The sequence below is a fragment of the Sorghum bicolor genome, chromosome 8 (genome assembly GCF_000003195.3).
Source record: "Sorghum bicolor cultivar BTx623 chromosome 8, Sorghum_bicolor_NCBIv3, whole genome shotgun sequence".
NCBI classification, from domain to species: Eukaryota; Viridiplantae; Streptophyta; class Magnoliopsida; order Poales; family Poaceae; genus Sorghum; species Sorghum bicolor.
This window is the reverse complement of record NC_012877.2, coordinates 57,512,981-57,533,852: the sequence shown is the minus strand read 5'-3', so window position 1 is coordinate 57,533,852 and position 20,872 is coordinate 57,512,981. Positions and strand designations below refer to the sequence as shown.

General features: G+C 42.2%; 2 protein-coding genes across 2 annotated transcripts; one reads left to right on the top strand and one right to left on the bottom strand.

Annotated features, from left to right (window-relative positions):
* Positions 205-3,744, bottom strand: LOC8074274 (cyclin-A3-2). Its single transcript, XM_002442354.2, has 7 exons — positions 2,909-3,744; positions 2,565-2,797; positions 2,328-2,480; positions 2,177-2,210; positions 1,874-2,023; positions 1,647-1,781; positions 205-1,550 (listed from the first exon to the last, which is right to left on the bottom strand). Exons 1-7 carry the CDS (start codon positions 3,416-3,418, stop codon positions 1,479-1,481), a joined length of 1,287 nt encoding a protein of 428 aa, XP_002442399.1. The 5' UTR covers positions 3,419-3,744; the 3' UTR covers positions 205-1,478.
* On the top strand, positions 13,879-17,957 carry LOC8069691 (metal transporter Nramp6). Its single transcript, XM_002443386.2, has 4 exons — positions 13,879-14,639; positions 16,291-16,427; positions 16,513-17,165; positions 17,357-17,957. Exons 1-4 carry the CDS (start codon positions 14,005-14,007, stop codon positions 17,564-17,566), a joined length of 1,635 nt encoding a protein of 544 aa, XP_002443431.1. The 5' UTR covers positions 13,879-14,004; the 3' UTR covers positions 17,567-17,957.

Below are 20,872 nucleotides of genomic sequence, written 5' to 3'. Positions count from 1 at the left end.
TCAGTAGTACTGTGTTGCGTACTACTCCTACATAAGTCCGTCCCAGTTTAGTCATGCAATACACAAATTTGTCATGACAAGACAAATATGCCATCTCAATCCATGTCTCCGTTTATAGCAAGACAATAGCATCGGCAGAATTAGTTGCCTTGGAAGCTCAATCAAAGTACTCCGTCTTTGCAAGAGCTGCACAGTGGGCTATTGTAGGTAAACGAGAAGCATGCTTTCAGGGTTCATACACACACAAAAATACAAGTGATACTAATACAGATCATTGAAACCTCATGAGAGCATTTCACGAGACAGCCCTGAAGCAAGTTGTGGCAACATTGTTATGTTGGCAGGGAACACGTTTCAGGCATGCAAGCAAACACACTGCTTCAGCTATATTTACAAAATGATAATTTGCCCATTTGAGCAAACCGGCATTCGCAATATTACCAGCACAATATATATTGGCTAAGGCGGCATCAGAGTAAGCAGACAATTGAGCTGCATGCAGCAAACAAACATCCATGTTCCACCTGAGATTCTGAGACCAGCATCTTGTTCACATGTCATGTTTCAGGGGTTACCTGTGATATGTCAGTGTTCACTTTTAATATCTCCATAGAACCAAATTATGAGTACCATTAAATCTAACCATAGTTAATATCTCCATAGAACCAAATTATGGGTACAATTAAATCTCTAACCATAGTTATGAGATGCTCCGACCATAGGTTATGCACATGTGTTAATGATAAGGGATTAGCAATGAACAGGCCTCTATGATTAGGTTTAGACAATACTAGTTGCAACAAATAGGCAACCATATATTACCACTGTCCAAAATAAGCATAATACTGAATTCGGTCTAGCTGTACAAATCCCTACATATAAAAGTAGGTATATTACACACTTGACAGGTACTGCCTCCATCCCAAAAAAAATGCAATTCCAGGTGCATTCTTTGTTAAAGTACCTAAAGTTTGGCCAAATATATAGGTAAAGCCATTAATGTTTACGACACCAAATAGGTACACTATAAAAAATATATCTCAAGACAAATCTAATGATACTTATTTGATATAATAAATGTTGATACTTTTTTTATGTATATGTTAGTCAAACTCAAGATACTTTAACTAAGTACTTAGCTAGAATTGCATTCTTTTTTGGACGGAGGGAGTAACAGAATTTGTTACTGAGATCAATCAGATGGAAGGTTCTAACGTATCAAACATTACATTTGTGGCCAACAGACCAAGGCAAGATGTGACTAGGATATGATACAAAGAATACAATTCACAAAACAAGAGCATGGCCTGGCCTCACTACTAGTGACTCAGCAGCAACTCCTAAAGAACCTCACATAAATAGCTTTCAGCACCCTACTTAACTGAGAAGAAGTTCATCACACAGTTATGCTCCCCTGTCCCTAAGAGCTCAAGGAGAGCTCAGATTGTTAGCCTTACACTGGTGCAGTCCAAGAGCAGCTACTCATCTAAGTCTTCAAAGTATGAAGCAGGGATCACAACAGGGGGAAGAAGCGTTGACACACATTTGAACTGTTCCAAACGATTGGAGAGTTAGACTGACAATGCCATTATGACATCTACATTCATACATTAGGAAGATTACTAGACTTTAGAAGATGTGTATACCTTGTGTTGCTTGTACTTGTCTCGAATTGCCATTAATGATGGACATTTCCTGTTGAGCTGCAAGTCATGTATGGCTACAATGCAATCCTTGAGGTCAGAAACTTTGTAGCCAGTCATCTTCTGCAGCTTCGTGTTCTATAATTACATACAAAAAAAATGCAGGATAATGAGCCTTGAGAAACAGAGAGATCCTTTGCATGCATCAAGAAGATCCTTCAGTTCCTTACCCAAGGATTGACATTTGGATCAATGGTCAGCCTAGCAACAAACATAACTGAAGCAGCAACTACCGACGGCAAGAACCGGAGACAGCCATAATCTAGTAGACTCAACTCAGCGAGGTAGCTCCCCAAGAATTCCATTAACAAGATGGAGCGCTGCAACAAGGACGCAAAGAAAAAACATCAGACATCAATGCACATTGAAAGAAGAAACCAATTGAACAAGGACGCAAAGAAAAAACATCAGACATCAATGCACATTGAAAGAAGAAACCAATTGGATATGAAAAATCAGACTGGGTTAGCAACCTTCTTGTCTTCATGAGCATATCTTGTGAACCGCCTGAAATCAGAAAAACAAAAAACATGTGGTAGCAGATGTTCCATTAGCCAACATGTTCAGATGGAAATTAAACAATAGCATGAAAAATATGAAAATGTGGGTCAGTGAGCGTGACACCTCAGGAAGGTCTTGATGGTAGGATTGCCCAACTCGAACTTGAGGAGCTTGAGTATGTCGCTCTCCATCTTGAGGAGCTCCTCTTTGGTGTAGGTGTTGTCTGTGATGTAGCAGAAGTCCTCAGGATGAGGCGGGCTGATCTCCTCGTACTTCCTGCAAGCACCGGATCCAAATCAGTCCCCAATCCTTCAATGCCTCAGAATTAGAAGCAGAGGACACAATGTGGGTGGGACTTACGCAGCAATGAGCATGGACGCAACGCCAAGGAGCTGCAGCTTGTCTCGGCCAAGCGCATTGACAGAGAGGAAGCGATCGACATAGGAGATGGCGAGGTAGAGCGTGTCCGCAACGAGCTTATACTCCTCGGCGACCTCGACGAGCCAGTCAACGAGGATGCTCCGCATGTGGGCCGTAACGTCCGCCTGGACCGCCTCGATGTAGTCGGATCTGGACCGCCGCTGCGGCTCCACCTGCACCCGCAGCCCCAAATCCGTAGAAACCCAAGGTCAGATCAGGCGAGCCCCAATGCAGATGCAGATGCGTCGAATCCGCGGAAATGCGAGGGAGGCGGAGCGGAGTACCTCCAGGGAGCGGAGGTAGGTGTAGATGTCGGAGGCGTAAGACCCGCAGAACTGGAGGTCGGCGGGCGCCGCCGCCGCCGCCGCGGCGGCGCGCGGCGGCGAGGAGGAAAAGGAGGAGTCGGTGTCGGCGGTGGCACGCGGCGCGGAGTAGGAGGCGGAGTTGGACTCGGCGTCGGCCTCGGCGGCGCGCGGCGGGGAGGAGGACGCGCAGAGCTCGGCCTCGGCGGCGGCGGCGGCAACGGCGGGCCCGCGGGCCTCCGACGCGCCGGGCCTCGCGTGCCTCCCGGACCTGGACGCGGGCTTCGAGGGCTTGGCGGGGCGAGACGGCGCGCGGAGGCCAGCGGCGGCGTTGTTGGCGAGGGCCGGTAGCTCCCCGAGCGCCACCCGCCTCCGCTTGGCGTCACCGGGACCCTCCGCCGCCACCGCCACCGCCGCCGCCGCAGCGCGCTTCGCCGCGGCCCGCGTGAGCCGAGGCCCCGCCGCGGGACCTGCGTTCTCCTTGTCCGCCATCGTCGGCCTCGTCAGCGTCGGCGGGGGAGGCGGAGCGCGGAGGCGCGGGCACCTAGGGTTTCGGTCGGCTCAGGTCTGTAGTATCTAGGCTGGAACGGGGAAATGGGGGAGCAAATCGAGGCGGTTAAAAGCAGCAGCGGAGGAGAGGTGGTGGTGCGGGGCTGCGGAGGAGAGGAGAGAGGAGGAGGAGGAGGCCGCCAAAACGCGATTTCAAAATGGGGGGGGGAGCGCGGCGGTTCTCGGTTGGGTCTCCGGCGGGAGCGGCGCGCCTCTCTCTGTCCCGATCTGAAATGCGGAGGCGGGCGCGGTGGTGGTGGCGGCGGCGGGCGGGCGGGCGGAGGGGACCAGGGTTTTTTTTTTTTTTTCCTCTTCGGCGGCCCGTGGATTTAAAAATTGTTAAAAAATTTTGTGAGGGGGAAAGGGGACCGGCAGCATGTGACGCCGTGAGTGTGGTTAGGCGGGACGGACGGCTGGCGATAAAAAAAAAATATATTTGCGAGGCGTGGGCCACCGCAGTGTACCGGCACTTTGGGCTTTGGGAGCCCACGCGGACGCGGCCCAGGCAGCGAGGGGGGAGCAGTGCAGGAGCTGGTACGCCGTACGCGTGGCCCGGTCGCCGGCGCACGAGGCAGTCCGGCGGTCCGGCCGAGCACGAACACGAGGAGCAGAGCTGGCAGCGTTTCCACGTGGCGACCTGGCCCACCACCCTGGAGGCTCTCTGATGACATGACAGGGTCTCCACGAGGCCGTGCATAACCCAGCCCCAGCTGACGTGGATACCTGATTGGTTTGGGTTGCTGAAAAAAAAAAACTGATTGTTTTTGGGCTTTTTGACCAGAGTATCTCCAACAGTCTTCTTTTCTGACCCCAAATGAGAAAAAGTAGTTTTGTTTTAAAGATCCGGTAACTCCAGCACTTCTCTAAGGCCCTTGTTTACTTCCTAGAAAATTTTGCAAAATTTTTCACATTCCCCATCACATCGAATCTTTAGACGCATGCACGGAATATTAAAAATAAACAAAAATAAAAACTAATTGTACAGTTTGGTCGAAATTGACGAGACGAATCTTTTTAGTCTAGTTAGTCCATGATTAGACAATATTTGTCAAATACAAACGAAAGTGCTACAGTGTCGATTTCTCAAAATTTTTCGGAACTAAACAAGGCCTAAACCCAACGTCAATGAGAAAAAAAATTTCTCACTTCCTCAAATCCTGCCTCTCACCCCTCAAATAAAGGGGAGACCTATCCTCCATCAATCCACTTTTTTCTCAATGGGGATTATATTTTTCTCATTTTGTTGGAGGGAAGACCTTCAAAACCTCAAAATATGTTTTGTATCTCCTCAATAACTACTTTTGGGTGTTAGAGTTTTCTCCAACTGCTACAAATGCTCAAAATACAACTTTTTTCCTTTTCTTTCTCTTGTTCTAATCTCTATCCCTACATAAAAAAATTATAATATCTTTGTCTATCTAGTAATACCAATCTCTACACCTAAAATAACTATCCTAGTTATATCAAGTCCTCACGTCCGCATCCGATACTGATGATCCTCTACCCATAGCTCACAAGTTCGTGTCTGATATGAAGTCCTCAGAGCTCACGTGTCCACATCTGATTATTGAGGTCTAAACCAAGACGATGAGCAAACCACCTCCAGATACACAGTCAATCTGGTAAGAGCATCTCGAAAGAGATTCTTCATGTCCTTCATAAATGCTAAGAATATAGATTTTGGTTAAAAAGAACTATCCTCCGACAACTTTTAAAATGGTCATCTATATGTAGCCATCTTCTATTCTAGATTTTTCGCTAATAAAAAATAGAAGACGAGAATGTCTCTCTAGAGTGTGCATGAGATATAGAAAAATTGTTGGAGAGTGAAAAGATATAGAAATCGACTTTATGCAAATTACTCTCTAAATGATGATTTAGACAATGAAATTTTAAAAAAAATATTAGAGATTGCATTAAGGTCTCGTCCTAGTGAAACTATATATTTTCTTTAAAAATTTAATTATTTAAGTTAGAAATATATGATTTTAATAACTAAAATTTTTAAATGGATTTGGAAAGAGCTTAGGGTTCCCACACTGATTGCTACGCAAAAGACATATATCTAGTTGATTATTATGTTTCACGATGGTTTTTGGCAACCTCGATATACATAGATATATTTCTTAGGTTAACTAAATTGATGCCCGATTAGAGAACTACCAGTCAAAGTTGAGTACGTTTGACTGAGAACAATAGTTTTCTGAGTATATGTTGTGAATGTTGCGTTTGTACTATCTTTCATATAAGTTGTTCTAGCAAAAAAAGATCCAGATAAAAGAAATGTTGTCGTAGAACAATAATGTTCTGCTGACAAGACATGTTCTTCCTATAAAAATAATAGGGTAAGAGACATTTTCACGAGCATATTATTTCCTCTATTTCAAATTATAGATATTTTAATGGTCTTATATATATTTATTTTACTACATAGGATGTACATCTAGATGCACGTTAAAATCTATGTATTTAGAAAAGCCAAAATATCTTATAATTTAAAATGGAGAGTATTCAATTTTCCGTACTTTTAGTTATCACTCAGTGCTAAAAAAACATTTGTGGAGTCTCTTGCTCTAGTATTCTTTAGCTTTTCTTTAGCTTTTAGTTGTTTTGAGTATTCAGTTTCATACACTTTTTGCCCAGCACATTACTGTCTTGTATCTACTGGCTTGCATCTCCGTACCATTCAGTATTGTTGGCTAGTAACAACTCTATCCAGGCCTTGTTTAGCTCACCCCCAAAAACTAAAAAAATTTCAAGATTCTCTGTCACATCGAATCTTACGGCATATACATGAAGTATTAAATATAGACGAAAATAAAAACTAATTGCACAGTTTGTCTGTAAATCATGAGATGAATCTTTTGAGCCTAGTTAGTCCATGATTGGACAATGTTTGTCAAATAAAAACAAAAATGCTATAGTACCGAAATCTGAAATTTTTTCGGAACTAAACAAAGCCGTTCAGTATTTTCCTGTATGATACAGTACCTTTCAGTATTATCCTTGGCCAGTAACAACTGTATCAAATAGCATCCAGTACTGTCCTATGTGATACAACGCCTTCTAGTATCTTCTAAAAACATACAGTACAATACTCAGTAGTCATTTTTTATGTATTTTATGTTTTCGCATTTCTAATTTTTACACGTGTCAGGAAATGTTTCTCCATGAGCAAATGCTACATGATCACAATACTCTGTTGATGTTTTTTTTTTTGGTTGACACGATACAAAGTTGGTGATCGGCGGGTTATCTCCAAGTACTAGGGGGCGGAATTTAATTTGGGCTGTGTGTGCTTGACTGCATGCTGCTGAAGCCCAATGACAGAATATGATGTGGTAGCCGTGATACACCAGTGGCCCAATCGAAGCACCAAACCGGCTTCTAACCAGAGCCTGTGCCTGTTATATATGATGGGCTGGGCCTTCTTACAACACTTCTGCGCCAACCACAAACGCCAGAGAGAGAGAGAGAGTTCCTTCTCGTGTACTCTCCCGGTCTAAAAAAAAACACTGATGTTTTTTACTTCAAAGATATCATATTTAACTGTTTATCTTATTTTTTAAAATTATGAAATAAGTAAATCATTATTAAAATATATTTAACATCAAATAAGTCATATTAAAATGAACGATATTTATAAAAAAAATAATAAGACGGATGGTCAAATAAAATGTTTGGAAAACCAATAATAATGGTCTTTTTGATAAGGTTCCCCCCTCAAAACAATAAAATAAAATCGAATGGTTTCACTGAAAAATGGTCGAGCACATAACACAAAGATGCTAACTGTTGCAGATAAGCATCGTATCGCCACTTCGATCGCCTGGACATAGAGGATATGTTCTTCGTCAGTGAAATAAAGCGAAACGCATGCTTGCATGCATGCATATGTGCTCCCCTGATATATCCTCACGTACTCGCACGCATGTTTTCGGCAGATCCGGACGGGTGTGTGCCCTGTCTCCTGTCGAGAGACGTGCGTGCGTGTGCGAGCTAGCTAAGCTAGTGGTGTGCACCAACAATACATCACGTCCAAATAAATCTGAGGCCTTGTTTAGTTTCGAAAAAAATTTGGATTTCGCTACCGTAACATTTTCGTTTTTATTTGACAAATATTGTCCAATCATGAACTCACTAGGATCAAAAGATTCGTCTCACGATTTACAGACAAACTGTGTAATTAGTTTTTGTTTTCGTCTATATTTAATGCTTCATGCATGTGCCGCAAGATTCGATGTGACGGAGAATCTTAAAAACTTTTTGAATTTCGTGGTGAACTAAACAATTATGATCCCTGAACATCATCGCAAAGTCGTGCAGTTTTCAGGCTTTCAGGTAGGCGGCGGCCTGTTGGCCGCGCGTGTCGTCCATTTTGGCACCTCGATCTCTACCACACAGGTTTCTCAAGTCATACGGAACTCAAGAGCTCGCAAGTCTCTCTCTCTCTCTCTCTCTCTCTCTTCATTGTTGTACGTATGTAATTGTGCCGTTCCAACGAGAAAGAATCGGATTCCTAAACTATACTCATCAGGTGTTTTTATCCATTTCAGCACTCAGAGTCTTCATTCTTCTGCTCCCTCTCTCCCTTCTTCTCCATCTTCATCGGCCTTAATTAGAGTATTTCTAAAATTAGCCAAAAAAAAAAACTAGCCAAACTTAGCTACTCTTTCAAATAGATTTGATTAAAAAGATAGTACTAAAGTACTACAACAAACTCTATATGGATGGTTAGTGAGATAGGCTATCTAAAAGTAAAAAAACAAATAAGGTGGAATAGAGAGCTACTAATTTAAAGAGTTTGACTAATATGCTCTTAAATAAAATAAAAAAAAATAGTTCATTTAGGGGTGAAAGTCCAGACGGACAGTGAGATGGTATGAGGCAAGGTGACACGTACGGTGGTGAAGGTGCTGCTGGTCTGGGCAGCAGAGAACGACGGTTAGGCCGATGCCACGATGAGGGAGCATCGCGCTGCAGCTGGGATTATTAGCACGGCAGGAGGGAGGAGCGATCGAGGAGGTTGTGGATCCAATGGTGGAGAGCCATGGGAGACAAGGTAGGCGACAGAGGGAGGGATATCGTCGTCGGCCATGAAAAGAAGCTCCGTGAACAAATGCAGATCAAGGTTCTAGATGAAAGGAGCAAAAGAGCTGCATGTCCCATTTTGATCGGACATCGAGTACTGCGAGAGCTGCTGTAAGATATACCCGGCCGTTTGTTCAATAGACAACTGTTTTTTCGATGAAAGCAAAATGCTGATTCTTTTAATAAGCAGTGACGTTAAACATTTAGTTTATTCATCTATCCAATCCAGTTATTTAATTTGATTATTAGCTCGTTGGAGAAATCAAGGATAGCAGAATCTCTCTTAGGGCTTGTGTTGTCGATTTAGCTAGAACTAGGCCCAGGAATAATTCTGTTTGACGAAACTTATTCAAATTAGATAATGAATCCAGCCTGGAATACTTCCGGAGAGTCATTCCCATATTTCCCACTCAACCGAACATGCCCTTATTCCTTTTAAAAAAAGAGGCAAAGACCAAAATGTTCCCATTCTAATGACGGGTGGGGCACTTTCGATTGTACGTGGAGTATTTCCTAAGTGTCGTGTTTTTATAGCTCACTGTGATTGCGATTATTGCTTGAGGAAATGTGATTTGCAACCTTACCGTTGGCCCGTGTCTGGTGTCTCAACAACCACCAAATCCCTTTTTTCTGTGGCTGAAGCATCAGCAATCACCAATCAGGTAAAGCCTGGTCCAACTTTTGCAGCCACACGTCCGTCCAACAGAAACTGTACAATTGATCTCTCTCTCTCTCTCTCTCTCTGCTCAAAACGTCAAACAATGGCGATGAGATGTAGGCCTTGTTTAGATGCGAAATTCTTTTGGATTTCGCTACTGTAGCACTTTCGTTTGTTTGTGGCAAATATTGTTCAATTATGGACTAACTAGGATCAAAAGATTCGTCTGGTGATTTACAGGCAAACTGTGTAATTAGTTTTTGTTTTCGTCTATATTTAGTACTTCATGCATGTGCCATAAGATTCGATGTGACGGGAAATCTTGAAAACTTTTTGGATTTTGGTGGGAACTAAACAAGGCCGTACTTGCTTGTAGATGTATATATACGAATTATTTTTAATAAAATCTTTTGTTTTTATAATTTTTTTTGGGGAGGAGGGGGTGGGGGGGGGTTTTGTTTTTATTTGCACCCCTAGGAACAGCACACCTTCGTCCTCGCCCCTGCTAATAAGTATATGTCCACATCGTGCGCTATACTTTGTGACTTTTGTGAGTTGAGTGAGGGCTTGTTTAGTTCACCAAAAAACCAAAAACTTTTCAAAATTCTCTGTCACATCAAATCTTGTGACACATGTATGGAGCATTAAATATAGATAAAAAATTTAATTATATGGTTTGTCTGTAAATCACGAGACGAATCTTTTAAACCTAGTTACTCCATAATTGGACAATATTTGTCAAATAAAAATGAAAGTGCTACAGTGTCAAAATCCAAAAACTTTTCACAACTAAACAAACCCTGAGTGCCATTTTGGGTGTTTGGCAAGCACATGGTGCTCACCGTTGACTTGTTGAGTAGTCGTGGCCTCTTCTTGGTTTCTAATTTATCTCAGCCGTCCATTTGAGTTCCAATTTCTATGGCAGTGGGGTCAACAACAGAGGCAGAGGGGGATATATGATAAGGATTTTGATACGGCGACGGGACAGTTTGGGACCCAGATCGAGGTTATCTTGCAAACAGTATTTTTCTCCTGGCTATAATAATAAAGCCATTCCCTCAATAAATAAATAAATAAATAACAAAGCCTCTTTAACTGTGAATAGTGAAATTCCTTATGTATTCAAAATAGCAAATACACTAGAGCTGGGACCGTGCTATTTGAGGGACATGGTCTTTTGGCATAGTCTTGGGCCATGTTATATCAACTATTTTTCTGTTTTATTGAATGAACGAGAGTGTATCAGTGTATGGGACGAGGATAATTGACTAATTGTCTGTATCATTTTAAAAATAACAACATATATTTATACACTAAAAATATACATTAACACTAATTTTGTCATGATAATAACTAATTAAACATTAAATATGTTAATTAGCACTACCACCACCCTATAATTGGTAAAAAAGTACACTAATCATCATATTAGAACTTTATTAAAATTAATCTTACCAACATTAGTACTAAGTAATAATATAGTAACACACTAACAATCCTTACATTCTTTTACTAATGATAAATAAAGATTAAAAAACATGGATTAGCTCGCATGACAAAAGAAAATTTAACAAGAATATCCAGTATCTAGAAGAATATTTCGCTGTCAGAGACATCCATATTGAGCCCGTTGTAAACCAAACACCACCTATGCATAGATATTATAGCCAAATTCGATAAAAAAATTTCCTCCAACCAAAGGGACGCTAAAGACTCATGTATTTTGTACGGGACCCACCACCCACAGTATGCTTGCTCAAAAAAAAACACCTACAGTGTGCGGCTATGGTACTTGCTACTCCTAATAATATTCTGTCACTTTATTCTGAATGAACTGTCGCTCGCTCCTCATCGTATCTTTTCTTTCTTAAAAGCGACGGCTAGCAATCCATCAAAGCTTAGAAAAACGCCATTTGGTACTTTCACCACAAAAGCCTACACAAGATATCAGTGGTTGGATTTTTCTACTCTCCTTGAGAAACCATATTATCTAGTACTAGTAGTTGTACACACATGATGGCGATGTAGCCGTCCACATTGTTATTATTCATTGGTGGAGTTTTGCTGCCAAATATGCTAGCGTTCAGGGGGCATTACAAACTAACTGTTTTTTCTTCACTTACTGTCAAACAAAATCGGTTTATTAATTTGACATTTTGACCAGATCACATATCACGGAATAACGCCGGTTTTTAAAATAGACTAAGGGCTGGTTCAGTTAGTCCAGAATGAGTCTAGGAACTATTCCAGCTTATGCATAGATTAGAGCATGCTCGCTGTTCTGAAAAGTCACGGCTGAAAGTACTGTTCGCTAATTTATCATAAAAGAAAAACTGCTAGCTGACAAAAAGATACGGTTTATAATACAAGATAATCATTGTAGCTGAGAATTATTTTAGGGAATGTGCACCTAGGAAGTACTTCTCAGTCGATCACTGAAAGCCCTAGTTTGGTTTTGGATAATTGATGAAACCCTAGTACTAACCTCTATACTAAGTGTGTGTAGACTTAATGAGGTTGGTACATGCCAAGTGATGGAGCAAGTGATGATCATGGTGATGATGGTGATGACCACAAGGTGATCAAGTGCTCAACTTGGAAAAGAAGAAAGAGAAAAACAAAACCCTTTGGAGATCAAGGCAAAGGTATTGCTTAGGGTTTTGGTTTTGGTGATCAAGACACCATAGAAGGTGTGATCACATTTAAGATAGATAGCCGTACTATAAAGAGGGGAATTCTTTGGCTAAGCGGTTATCAAGTGCCACTAGGTGTCATTGTTCATGTGCATGCATTTAGAACCTAGTGAGCTAACTTAACTCCTTCGAAGAAAATGTTTGTGAAAATGCTAACACACGTGCACTTGTTGGTTTACACGTTGTGGTGTTGGCACACTTTGAGAAGGAGGTGGAGTTTGAAGAGTAGAGAGAGGATGGGTCCCTCTCTCCCTCCCGCCGAGCTTGCGAGGCGGGATTCGGCGTTTTTTTGAGAAAATGAAGTGCATATTTTCTATTGCGTCGGTGGGAAATTTGGTGAAGTCACGGGAGTGTTTCTCGCTGAGAAAACACTCACCGGACGCTGGCTCAGAGGCACCGGACGCTGTGTCTGAGCGTCCGGTGTGCAGGCTGCCTGACTCGGTTAGGGTTAGGCACCGGACGATAGGCACCGGACGCTGGCTTGAGCGTCCAGTGGTGCGCGTCCGGTGTGCGGGCGTTTTGCGACCCTCTCTGCGCATGGGTCCGGTGAGCACCGGACGCTAAGGGTGCGTCCGGTGGCTTGCGTCCGGTGACCCTGCGAGTTTGCGGAGCTCTCTGCGCACGGGTCCGGTGTACACCGGACGCGTCCGGTGCCAACCTGCTCAGCGTCCGGTGCTCTGCAAGTTACCGTTAGACTCTGACACGCGGCTGACGTTGGAGCACCGGACGCTGATGTTGAGCGTCCGGTGCCCCTTTAAGAGCGTCCGGTGACCCCGAGTTTTGCCCAGTGAAAAGAGCCAACGGCTCTATTTGTTTGAGGGGTCTATAAATACGTGTTTGGCCGGCTTGGGGCTAACACTCTGGGTATTCTAGCATACTTGACATCCTTGTGAGCCTAAGCAAACACCTCCCACTCATCTTCTTCATAGATTAAACATCTTTGTGAGATTGAGAGTGATTCCAAGTGCATTTGCTTGAGTGATTGCATCTAGTGGCACTTGGGGATCGTTTTAGCTGCGGTTTTCTTGTTACTCTTGGTGGTTGCCGCCACCTAGACGGCTTGGAGCAGCGGAGGAGGATTGACACGAGTTGGTGATTGTTCGTGGCCATCTCCAGGTGATTGTGAGAGGTTTGTGCCTACCTCGGCGGAGTGCCAAAGGCAACATTAGTGGATTGCTCGTGTCATTGAGCTACCTCACTTGTGGGTAGGTTCTTGTGGTGTCCTAGTGAGGACGAGGTTCGTGCTACACCTCTTAGCCACCGAACCACCTAGTGTTGGTCGACACAACGGGGACGTAGCGTGCCGGCAAGCACGTGAACCTCGGGAGAAAAATTGTGTGTCTCCATTGTGATTGTTCATTGGATTTCTCCCGGTGATTGGACTTCATATTATTGATTGGTTCATCCCCTCTACGCGGCGGTATAAAAGTTCAAACCATCTCTCTTACATTCCCGCAAACTAGAGTAGCTTACTTACTTGTATAGAAACTTTAGGTAGCTTTCTAGTGTAAGCAGTGACATAGCTCTTGTGTGCCTAGTGATTATATCAACTAGAATTGTTGGATAGGTGGCTTGCAAACACCCCATTAGAGCTAGAGCAAAAAGCTTCGCTTTGTTATTTACTAACCTCTTGCTCTAGTGAGTGTGTAGAATTTTTAAATAGGCTATTCACCCCCCCTCTAGCCATATTAGGACCTTTCAATCACCTATCCCTAAATTTCTTTAGATCAAATACGCTTAACTTTAGAGTTTTTTATTTGGAGATGAGCTTCCGGAAAAGAAGTTACAACTTACTGATATATAGATATCGTATTAATTCTATTAAGCTCTGGACCAAGATGTTACAAGAAATTACAATTTCACTGGAGTATGAAATATAAATAAATTTATTTATCACATATATAACTAATCACAGCAAAGAAAGTATATAAGGGTTAAGGCGCGAGAACCAGAAGGGACAAAGGCATTATTATCAGTGGAAGAGCAAATCCAAAGCATCCTGAACCGAGGGCGGGCACGTGCCAACCACGTGCCTTACCAGCCGCCCGCGTCGTCCAGGTCCAACTCGCGACGCGCATCTCATCTCGATGGCCGCCCCCGCCGGGGACCCCGCCTCCGCCGCGGCCGCGGCCAGGGCCGTCGAGGAGGCGCGCGCGCTGCTCCCCGCCTCGGCCCCGGCGCCGGACTACGACGACGACGACGAGGACCTCGAGGAGCGCGCGTACGAGGCGGCGGAGAAGGTCATCGTGTCCATCTCGGACGGGCCGGACCCAGCGGACGGCGACGGCGACGACGACGCGGCGTTCTGCTCTTCGTCGGGGTCCTCCACGCCGCCCTTCTCGTGGCGGAAGCTCTGGCTCTTCACGGGTCCCGGGTTCCTGATGAGCATCGCGTTCCTGGACCCGGGCAACCTCGAGGGCGACCTCCAGGCGGGCGCCGTCGCCGGGGACACGCTGCTGTGGCTGCTCATGTGGGCCACCGCCATGGGCCTCCTCGTGCAGCTCCTCGCCGCGCGACTCGGCGTCGCCACGGGCCGCCACCTCGCCGAGCTCTGCCGCGACGAGTACCCCGACTGGGCGCGACGCGCGCTCTGGCTCATGGCCGAGGTCGCCATGGTGGGCGCGGACATCCAGGAGGTCATTGGCAGCGCCATCGCCATCAAGATCCTCAGCCGCGGGTACCTGCCGCTCTGGGCCGGCGTCGTCATCACCGCCTTGGATTGGTGAGTGAGTTCTCAATTTTTATTTGTTCGTTGACCTGTTCTGCCATCTTCGAGACAGTTCTTCATGCCAATTGGTACTGGATCACAGCATAGTTCCAAAAGATCGGAGCATTTTTTTTTCTTCATGGCAATTGTTTCCTTGAAAAAGCTTTCTCTTTGATCGGCATTGGGGAATTCGTTATTGATGGAGATCTTTCAATCGTAGAAGAAAAAAATTACAACCTTAGGCTTACTCCTTGCTAGTGTAGTCAAATCGGATCACTAGGAGGGAGGATTTGGGTGAAATTTTGGTTCAAAGGGAACTATTTAGATCTCAACTACTTAGAAATTACATAGGATAATTGTTTTCCGTACTTCTCAACTTCGAGGAATGTTTCAATTTTTGTGGTGAGGTTGTACTTTAGTTGTCTGAGTCACCAATCACCATTCATGTTGGTGCTTGCACCTCTGACCCACTTCGAATTTATTGTGTGCTATGGTGTACTAGGAAGGTTGGAGACGCTTATTACCTGCTTTGACAGTGGACATATATTTTTTTTCACTACTGGTTCTAACCTTCAAGTTTCAATTTTTGACTTTTGGACCAGAAAAAAGGGTGCTAGAAATTTATTTTGGCATTGCTTTATATTGTTGGTGGCCAAGTTTTTCCTTTTTATATGCAGATATGCCATTTGGTTCACCCCACCTAGTTTGTTTTGTATAAGACCCTAAACCACTGATTAGTTTTTGTTAGCAAGCTGGGTCAGATACTCATTTTCAAGCAAAAGAGTATCTTTTGAGAGTTCCCAACCACTGGTACTCAGGGTGTGTTTAGTTCCCCATAGAATGCAAAATGCCAACTACTTTGGAATGATGAAATCCAAAATGCAGAATTTATTGCCCTTTTGGGCTTTTTTTTGGCTTCTTGAGGCCAAAATCCAAAATGGAGAATAACTAACTTTTTGCCAAAATTTTGCATGGTGTTTGGTTCCATTATGCAAAATGATGGACCAAAACCCAAAATTTTTTGGGATGAAAGGGGAACTAAACGCCCCCTCAATATGTGAATGTTTTCTATCAATTCACTTAGGCTTCCCATGTTAGATTCCACTCTCCAAATAATTGGTGTTCCTTTCTCTTAAAAAACATGTTTGTCCTGATGGTGTGTATGATTAATATTAACTAGTGTGTTGTGCTGACTTTTCTACAATGAAATGATGCTGCTGACAGCTAGAAATCAGATGCTATTTAAAAACAGCTTTTAGAATACTACATGAATGTGCATCCATCTGCTTTCTTCTTTGTCAGTGTTCAGTGCTTATACAACACTTTACCGAGACCTTGGACTTTTGCTGCTTTTTTTTTAAAAAAAAAAAAAGTTGGGGAAGCTTTGATCTGAGATTTTATTTTTTCAGTCTTGTTCCAGAGTTTTCTGGATTGTGATAGCCATTGCTTGGCTTCACATCTATCCAAATGGTCGCAAGATAAAAATTACAAGTGCATTTCTTTAAGCATATTAATAAATGCTGTCTGTCTTAACTTCTACCTTGTGCTTTGCACCTGGAAAGCATAACTTCGATATACTTACGTCATCTTTAATTAAGTGCCTTATGACAGTTAAGTAAACTTTTTTATTTGTACCATCACTGACCTTTATGTTACCTCTTTTCAGCTTTATTTTTCTTTCACTCGAAAATTATGGGGTGAGGAAACTAGAAGCTGTATTTGCCATTTTAATTGCAACTATGGCTGTCTCCTTTGCATGGATGTTCACAGACACTAAGCCCAACGGGAAAGACTTGTTGATTGGTAAGGATCTCACTGACCTTTTTTCGATGCTGCAAATTGACTTGTGTAACTTTATCCGCAGATCACACATAACTTGTAATGTCAGGTATTTTGGTTCCAAAATTGAGCTCAAGGACAATAAGACAAGCAGTTGGGGTTGTTGGCTGTGTCATCATGCCCCACAATGTGTTTCTTCATTCAGCACTCGTGCAATCACGGAAAATAGATCAAAATAAGGAATATCAAGTCCGTGAAGCATTGAGATACTATTCAATAGAGTCAACTATAGCATTAGTTGTCTCTTTCATGATAAACCTCTTTGTCACAACAGTTTTTGCAAAAGGATTTTATGGAAGCAAGGAAGCTGGTAATATTGGCCTTGAAAATGCTGGACAGTATCTACAAGAGAAGTTTGGTGGAGGATTTTTTCCTATACTGTACATCTGGGGGATTGGGCTTTTAGCGGCTGGGCAGAGTAGTACGATAACAGGAACTTATGCTGGACAGTTTATAATGGGTGGATTTCTGAATTTAAGGTTAAAAAAATGGGTCAGGGCATTGATCACCAGAAGCTTTGCAATTGTGCCTACTATAATTGTTGCTTTGTTCTTCGACACATCTGATTCTGCACTGGATGTTTTAAATGAGTGGCTCAATGTGCTCCAATCAATTCAGATCCCTTTTGCCCTCATTCCACTCATTACCTTAGTTTCCAAGGAGCAAGTTATGGGAGTCTTCAAAATAGGCCCTAACACCCAAGTAAGTTATCATGAATTTGATACCCTAATACTTGTACCTTTTTTCCATGTACTGTGCACTTTCTGGCCTTTGTTTCATACTTTTATCGATCAAATCTCACTTCACCAACTTGCCGACTTGATTTGGCATGTCAAATCACAAACCTGATGCCTATCCTCATGACCTCACTGAGCTTCAACATTTTTATGCAGGCTGTAACCTGGACCGTCGCCACTCTGCTGATCACTATCAACGGTTACCTTTTGATGGACTTCTTCTCTTCTGAAATTCGAGGCCCCCTATCTGGCTCACTTCTCTGCGTGGCGGTCCTCATCTATGCTTCGTTTGTAATGTATCTCATACTGCGGGGCACCGAGCTGTCCGAGAAGATTGTCAAAGCAGTCCACAGCAGTTTTTCATGACAACAGTCACCAGTTTTGGTCTTTTATTACATCTTGACAACAAGTTTCTCAGACACAAGAGACGTATAGAGAGATATATACTACCTGCCTCTGTCCGGTGACTGCGGACTGAATACTACACAGCACACCGGTGTACACTGTACAGTGACTACTTGAAAGGGCCATCAGTTGCTGCAAGCCTGCAGCAGCAGCTGCTGCCCGTTGCATCTGTTTATTAACATAGAGATGAGTGAATTGCTGATGTTGTTGAACTTGAACATTCAGAGAAGACCCAGTTCTCTTTGCAAACAATTGTCTCTGATTTTTTTTTCTTTTAATATAATCAGTGAAGTAAGCATACACAAAGAGGACGTTGGGAATGGAAGAATTGAAGTAACGTGTTCCATTTTCACGGGAGGGTTATGTTTTGCTCAACCATTTTTCAGGGAAACCATTCCATTAATAATTGTTTTGAGGGGGGAACCATTAGATGAGAGGAACTGAATGGGCCCGGACGTGTTGTAAAAAGGCCCAGGCGCCCAGCTCATCGTAACAGGCTCCTGGCACTGTAATTGGGCCACTGGCGTATCACAACATATTCTGTAAAAAAAAAATGCACGCACAGCCCAAAATTAATTCCGCCCCTCTAGATGGAGATAACCCGTCGATCACCGACTTTGTGATCATGTAGCATATTGATCATAGAGAAACATTTCCTGGTACATGTAAAAATTAGGGAAAAAATGAATAAAAAAAACATAATACATAAAAAAATGACTCTGAGTTATGTATATTTTTTAGAAGATACTATAACTGAATAGTACGAGATGCTAGTGAGTGATGTTGGCCAAAAAGTGTATGAAACTAAGGCCTTATTTATTTCCCAAAAAGTTTTGCAAAAAATTTTAGATTCTTTTGAGCCTGTAAAAAATTTCCCAAAAAGTTTTGCAAAACTAAGGCCTTATTTCTTTTGAGCCTGAATAATACATCGAATCTTACGGCATATGTATGAAATATTAAATATAGACGAAAACATAGTTTACCTGTAATTTGTGAGATGAATCTTTTGAGCCTAGTTAGTCTATAATTAGACAATATTTATCAAATAAAAATAAAAGAGCTATAATACTTAAAATCCCAAAATTTTACCAACTGAACAAGGCCTGAATACTCAAAGCAACTAAAAGCTAAAGAATACTAGAACAAGAGCGTCTACACATGTCTTTTAAGCACAGAATGGTAACGAAAAGCAGAATACTCCTGACTCCAGTCCTGCTCCGGTTGGTCATCTGATTATCCTGATCGATTTATTTAGTTTGCGAAAAGAAAATTTTTAGATATCGTAACATATTTATAACTATAGCAATTAGTGACTAATTATTAACTAATTATATTTAAAAAAATTGTCTAGCAACTATAGAACTAGTTATTTTTTAATCTATATTTAATACATCGTACATGTATCTGAACATTCGATTTAACGGGACGACAAGTTTTTGAACAGCATCGTCCATCGTCGTGTGGGCCTTGTTTAGTTCCAAAAATTTTTAGAAAATTGACACTGTATTATTTTCGTTTGTATTTAATAAATATTGTCCAATTATAGACTAACTAGGCTCAAAAGATTCGTCTCGTCAATTCCGACCAAACTATGCAATTAGTTTTTATTTTTGTCTATATTTAATACTTCATGCATTCATCTAAATATTCGATGTAAAGGAGAGTCTGAAAAATTTTGTAAATTTTTTTGGGAACTAGGGCCTTGTTTAGTTCCAAAATATTTTGCAAAATGGACACTGTAGCTTTTTCGTTTGTATTTGACAAATATTATCCAATCATGGACTAACTAGGCTCAAAAGATTTGTCTCGTCAATTTCGACCAAACTGTGCAATTAGTTTTTATTTTTGTTTATATTTAGTACTTCATGCATGTGTCTAAAGATTCGATGTGACGGGGAATCTGAAAAATTTTGCAAAATTTTTTGGGAACTAAACAAGGCCTAAACAAGGCCATCTCGATCCCTGAGCTCACCCACAGCCGTCAGCCGTGCATGCATGATCTCACATACACTTGGGCGCTGCAACCTCGGTCTCCTCCATGACCGTACCATGCTCAGATACCCTTCACAGTTAACACAGAACACTAATCCGTACGGACTGTAAGCATTAAGCACCGGCCTCGCCGTACCTCACCTTGCAATTTTGTAAGTACTCCCTCCCTCCCAAAGAAAAAGTGACGTTTTTGATTTTTAAAAATCGTGTTTGACCGTTCGTCTTATTCAAAAATTTTATATAAATTATAAAATAAATAAAACATTAGTAAATTATCTATGATAAAATAGGTCTTAACAAAATATATAATATTTATGTAAAAATTTTGAATAAGACGGATGATCAAATAAAATATCTAAAATTCTAAAATGACACTCTTTTTGAGACGGATGGAGTACAACAATGTCGGCCAGGGCCAGCCACAACAGCTGGCTGTGCTGATATATGCAAATTTAGCAGCTGGATTCTAAGTTTAAGGGCTGAGCTGGAGCTTGAGAAAAAGCCTATCATTAGTGGTATTTACAAGAAAAGGAGGGAAAAGCTGGTCATGGATTCTTGTAGCTTTGATTTACAGAAACCGGTCGATTCTTGAAAGCTGTGGCTGTTTGGCAAATATTTCAGGTAATAATAAGATGGTGACTGTGATTATTTTAAAACTTTAATATGGTAGAGTTTGCATTGCTCTGATTCTAAGAATCGATTCCCGGAATGAGGCCATGTTTAAGCTTTGGCTTTTGGTAGCCACATTAAAATAGAGCAGCTGATAGATCTCTAACAGATCTTCTTTAGGTCTGAGGCTAATATTTAAGCTGAAAAACCATTAATTCGGTGGAAGAGATTACGAGTTTATAAAACTATGGCAGACTGTATATATCGCTTGGATATGTTTAATAAGGCCTCGTTGGGCTCATTAGTTCTCATAGTGAGAATATCTGGATTCTAGATACAGTGAGAGTGGAAGAAAATTAAGGGGTGTTTGTATCTCAATTTTCATAGTGACTATTTTCTTAAAAATCTCTAAATATTTGGTTTGAGGTATAGGTAGTTGGATTTTAGAATCTCATTCTAAAACTTAAATGTTTGGATGTTGGTTCTTATTTTTCTATCTTATTCTCATTTTTATTAGGAGATTCAAACAATACCTTAGTATGGTACGTAGATAGACAATGCATGCAATTGCCCATAGGTCTTCGCCACGGGTGAGTGGCGCTTTAAAGCCTCAGTTACCTTCAACCTCTCACTGCGACAGCCTCCTCCTCATGTCGCCTCCCCCTT

Coding starts and splice junctions, on each gene's coding strand:
- LOC8074274 (XM_002442354.2), bottom strand. CDS start 3,418: ATGGCGGACAAGGAGAACGCAGGTCCCGCGGCGGGGCCTCGGCTCACG. Junction 2,481..2,564: donor GCGTCCATGCTCATTGCTGC/GTAAGTCCCACC, acceptor CGGTGCTTGCAG/GAAGTACGAGGAGATCAGCC. Junction 1,782..1,873: donor ATCCAAATGTCAATCCTTGG/GTAAGGAACTGA, acceptor ATGTAATTATAG/AACACGAAGCTGCAGAAGAT.
- LOC8069691 (XM_002443386.2), top strand. CDS start 14,005: ATGGCCGCCCCCGCCGGGGACCCCGCCTCCGCCGCGGCCGCGGCCAGG. Junction 16,428..16,512: donor CGGGAAAGACTTGTTGATTG/GTAAGGATCTCA, acceptor TTGTAATGTCAG/GTATTTTGGTTCCAAAATTG. Junction 17,166..17,356: donor AAATAGGCCCTAACACCCAA/GTAAGTTATCAT, acceptor ATTTTTATGCAG/GCTGTAACCTGGACCGTCGC.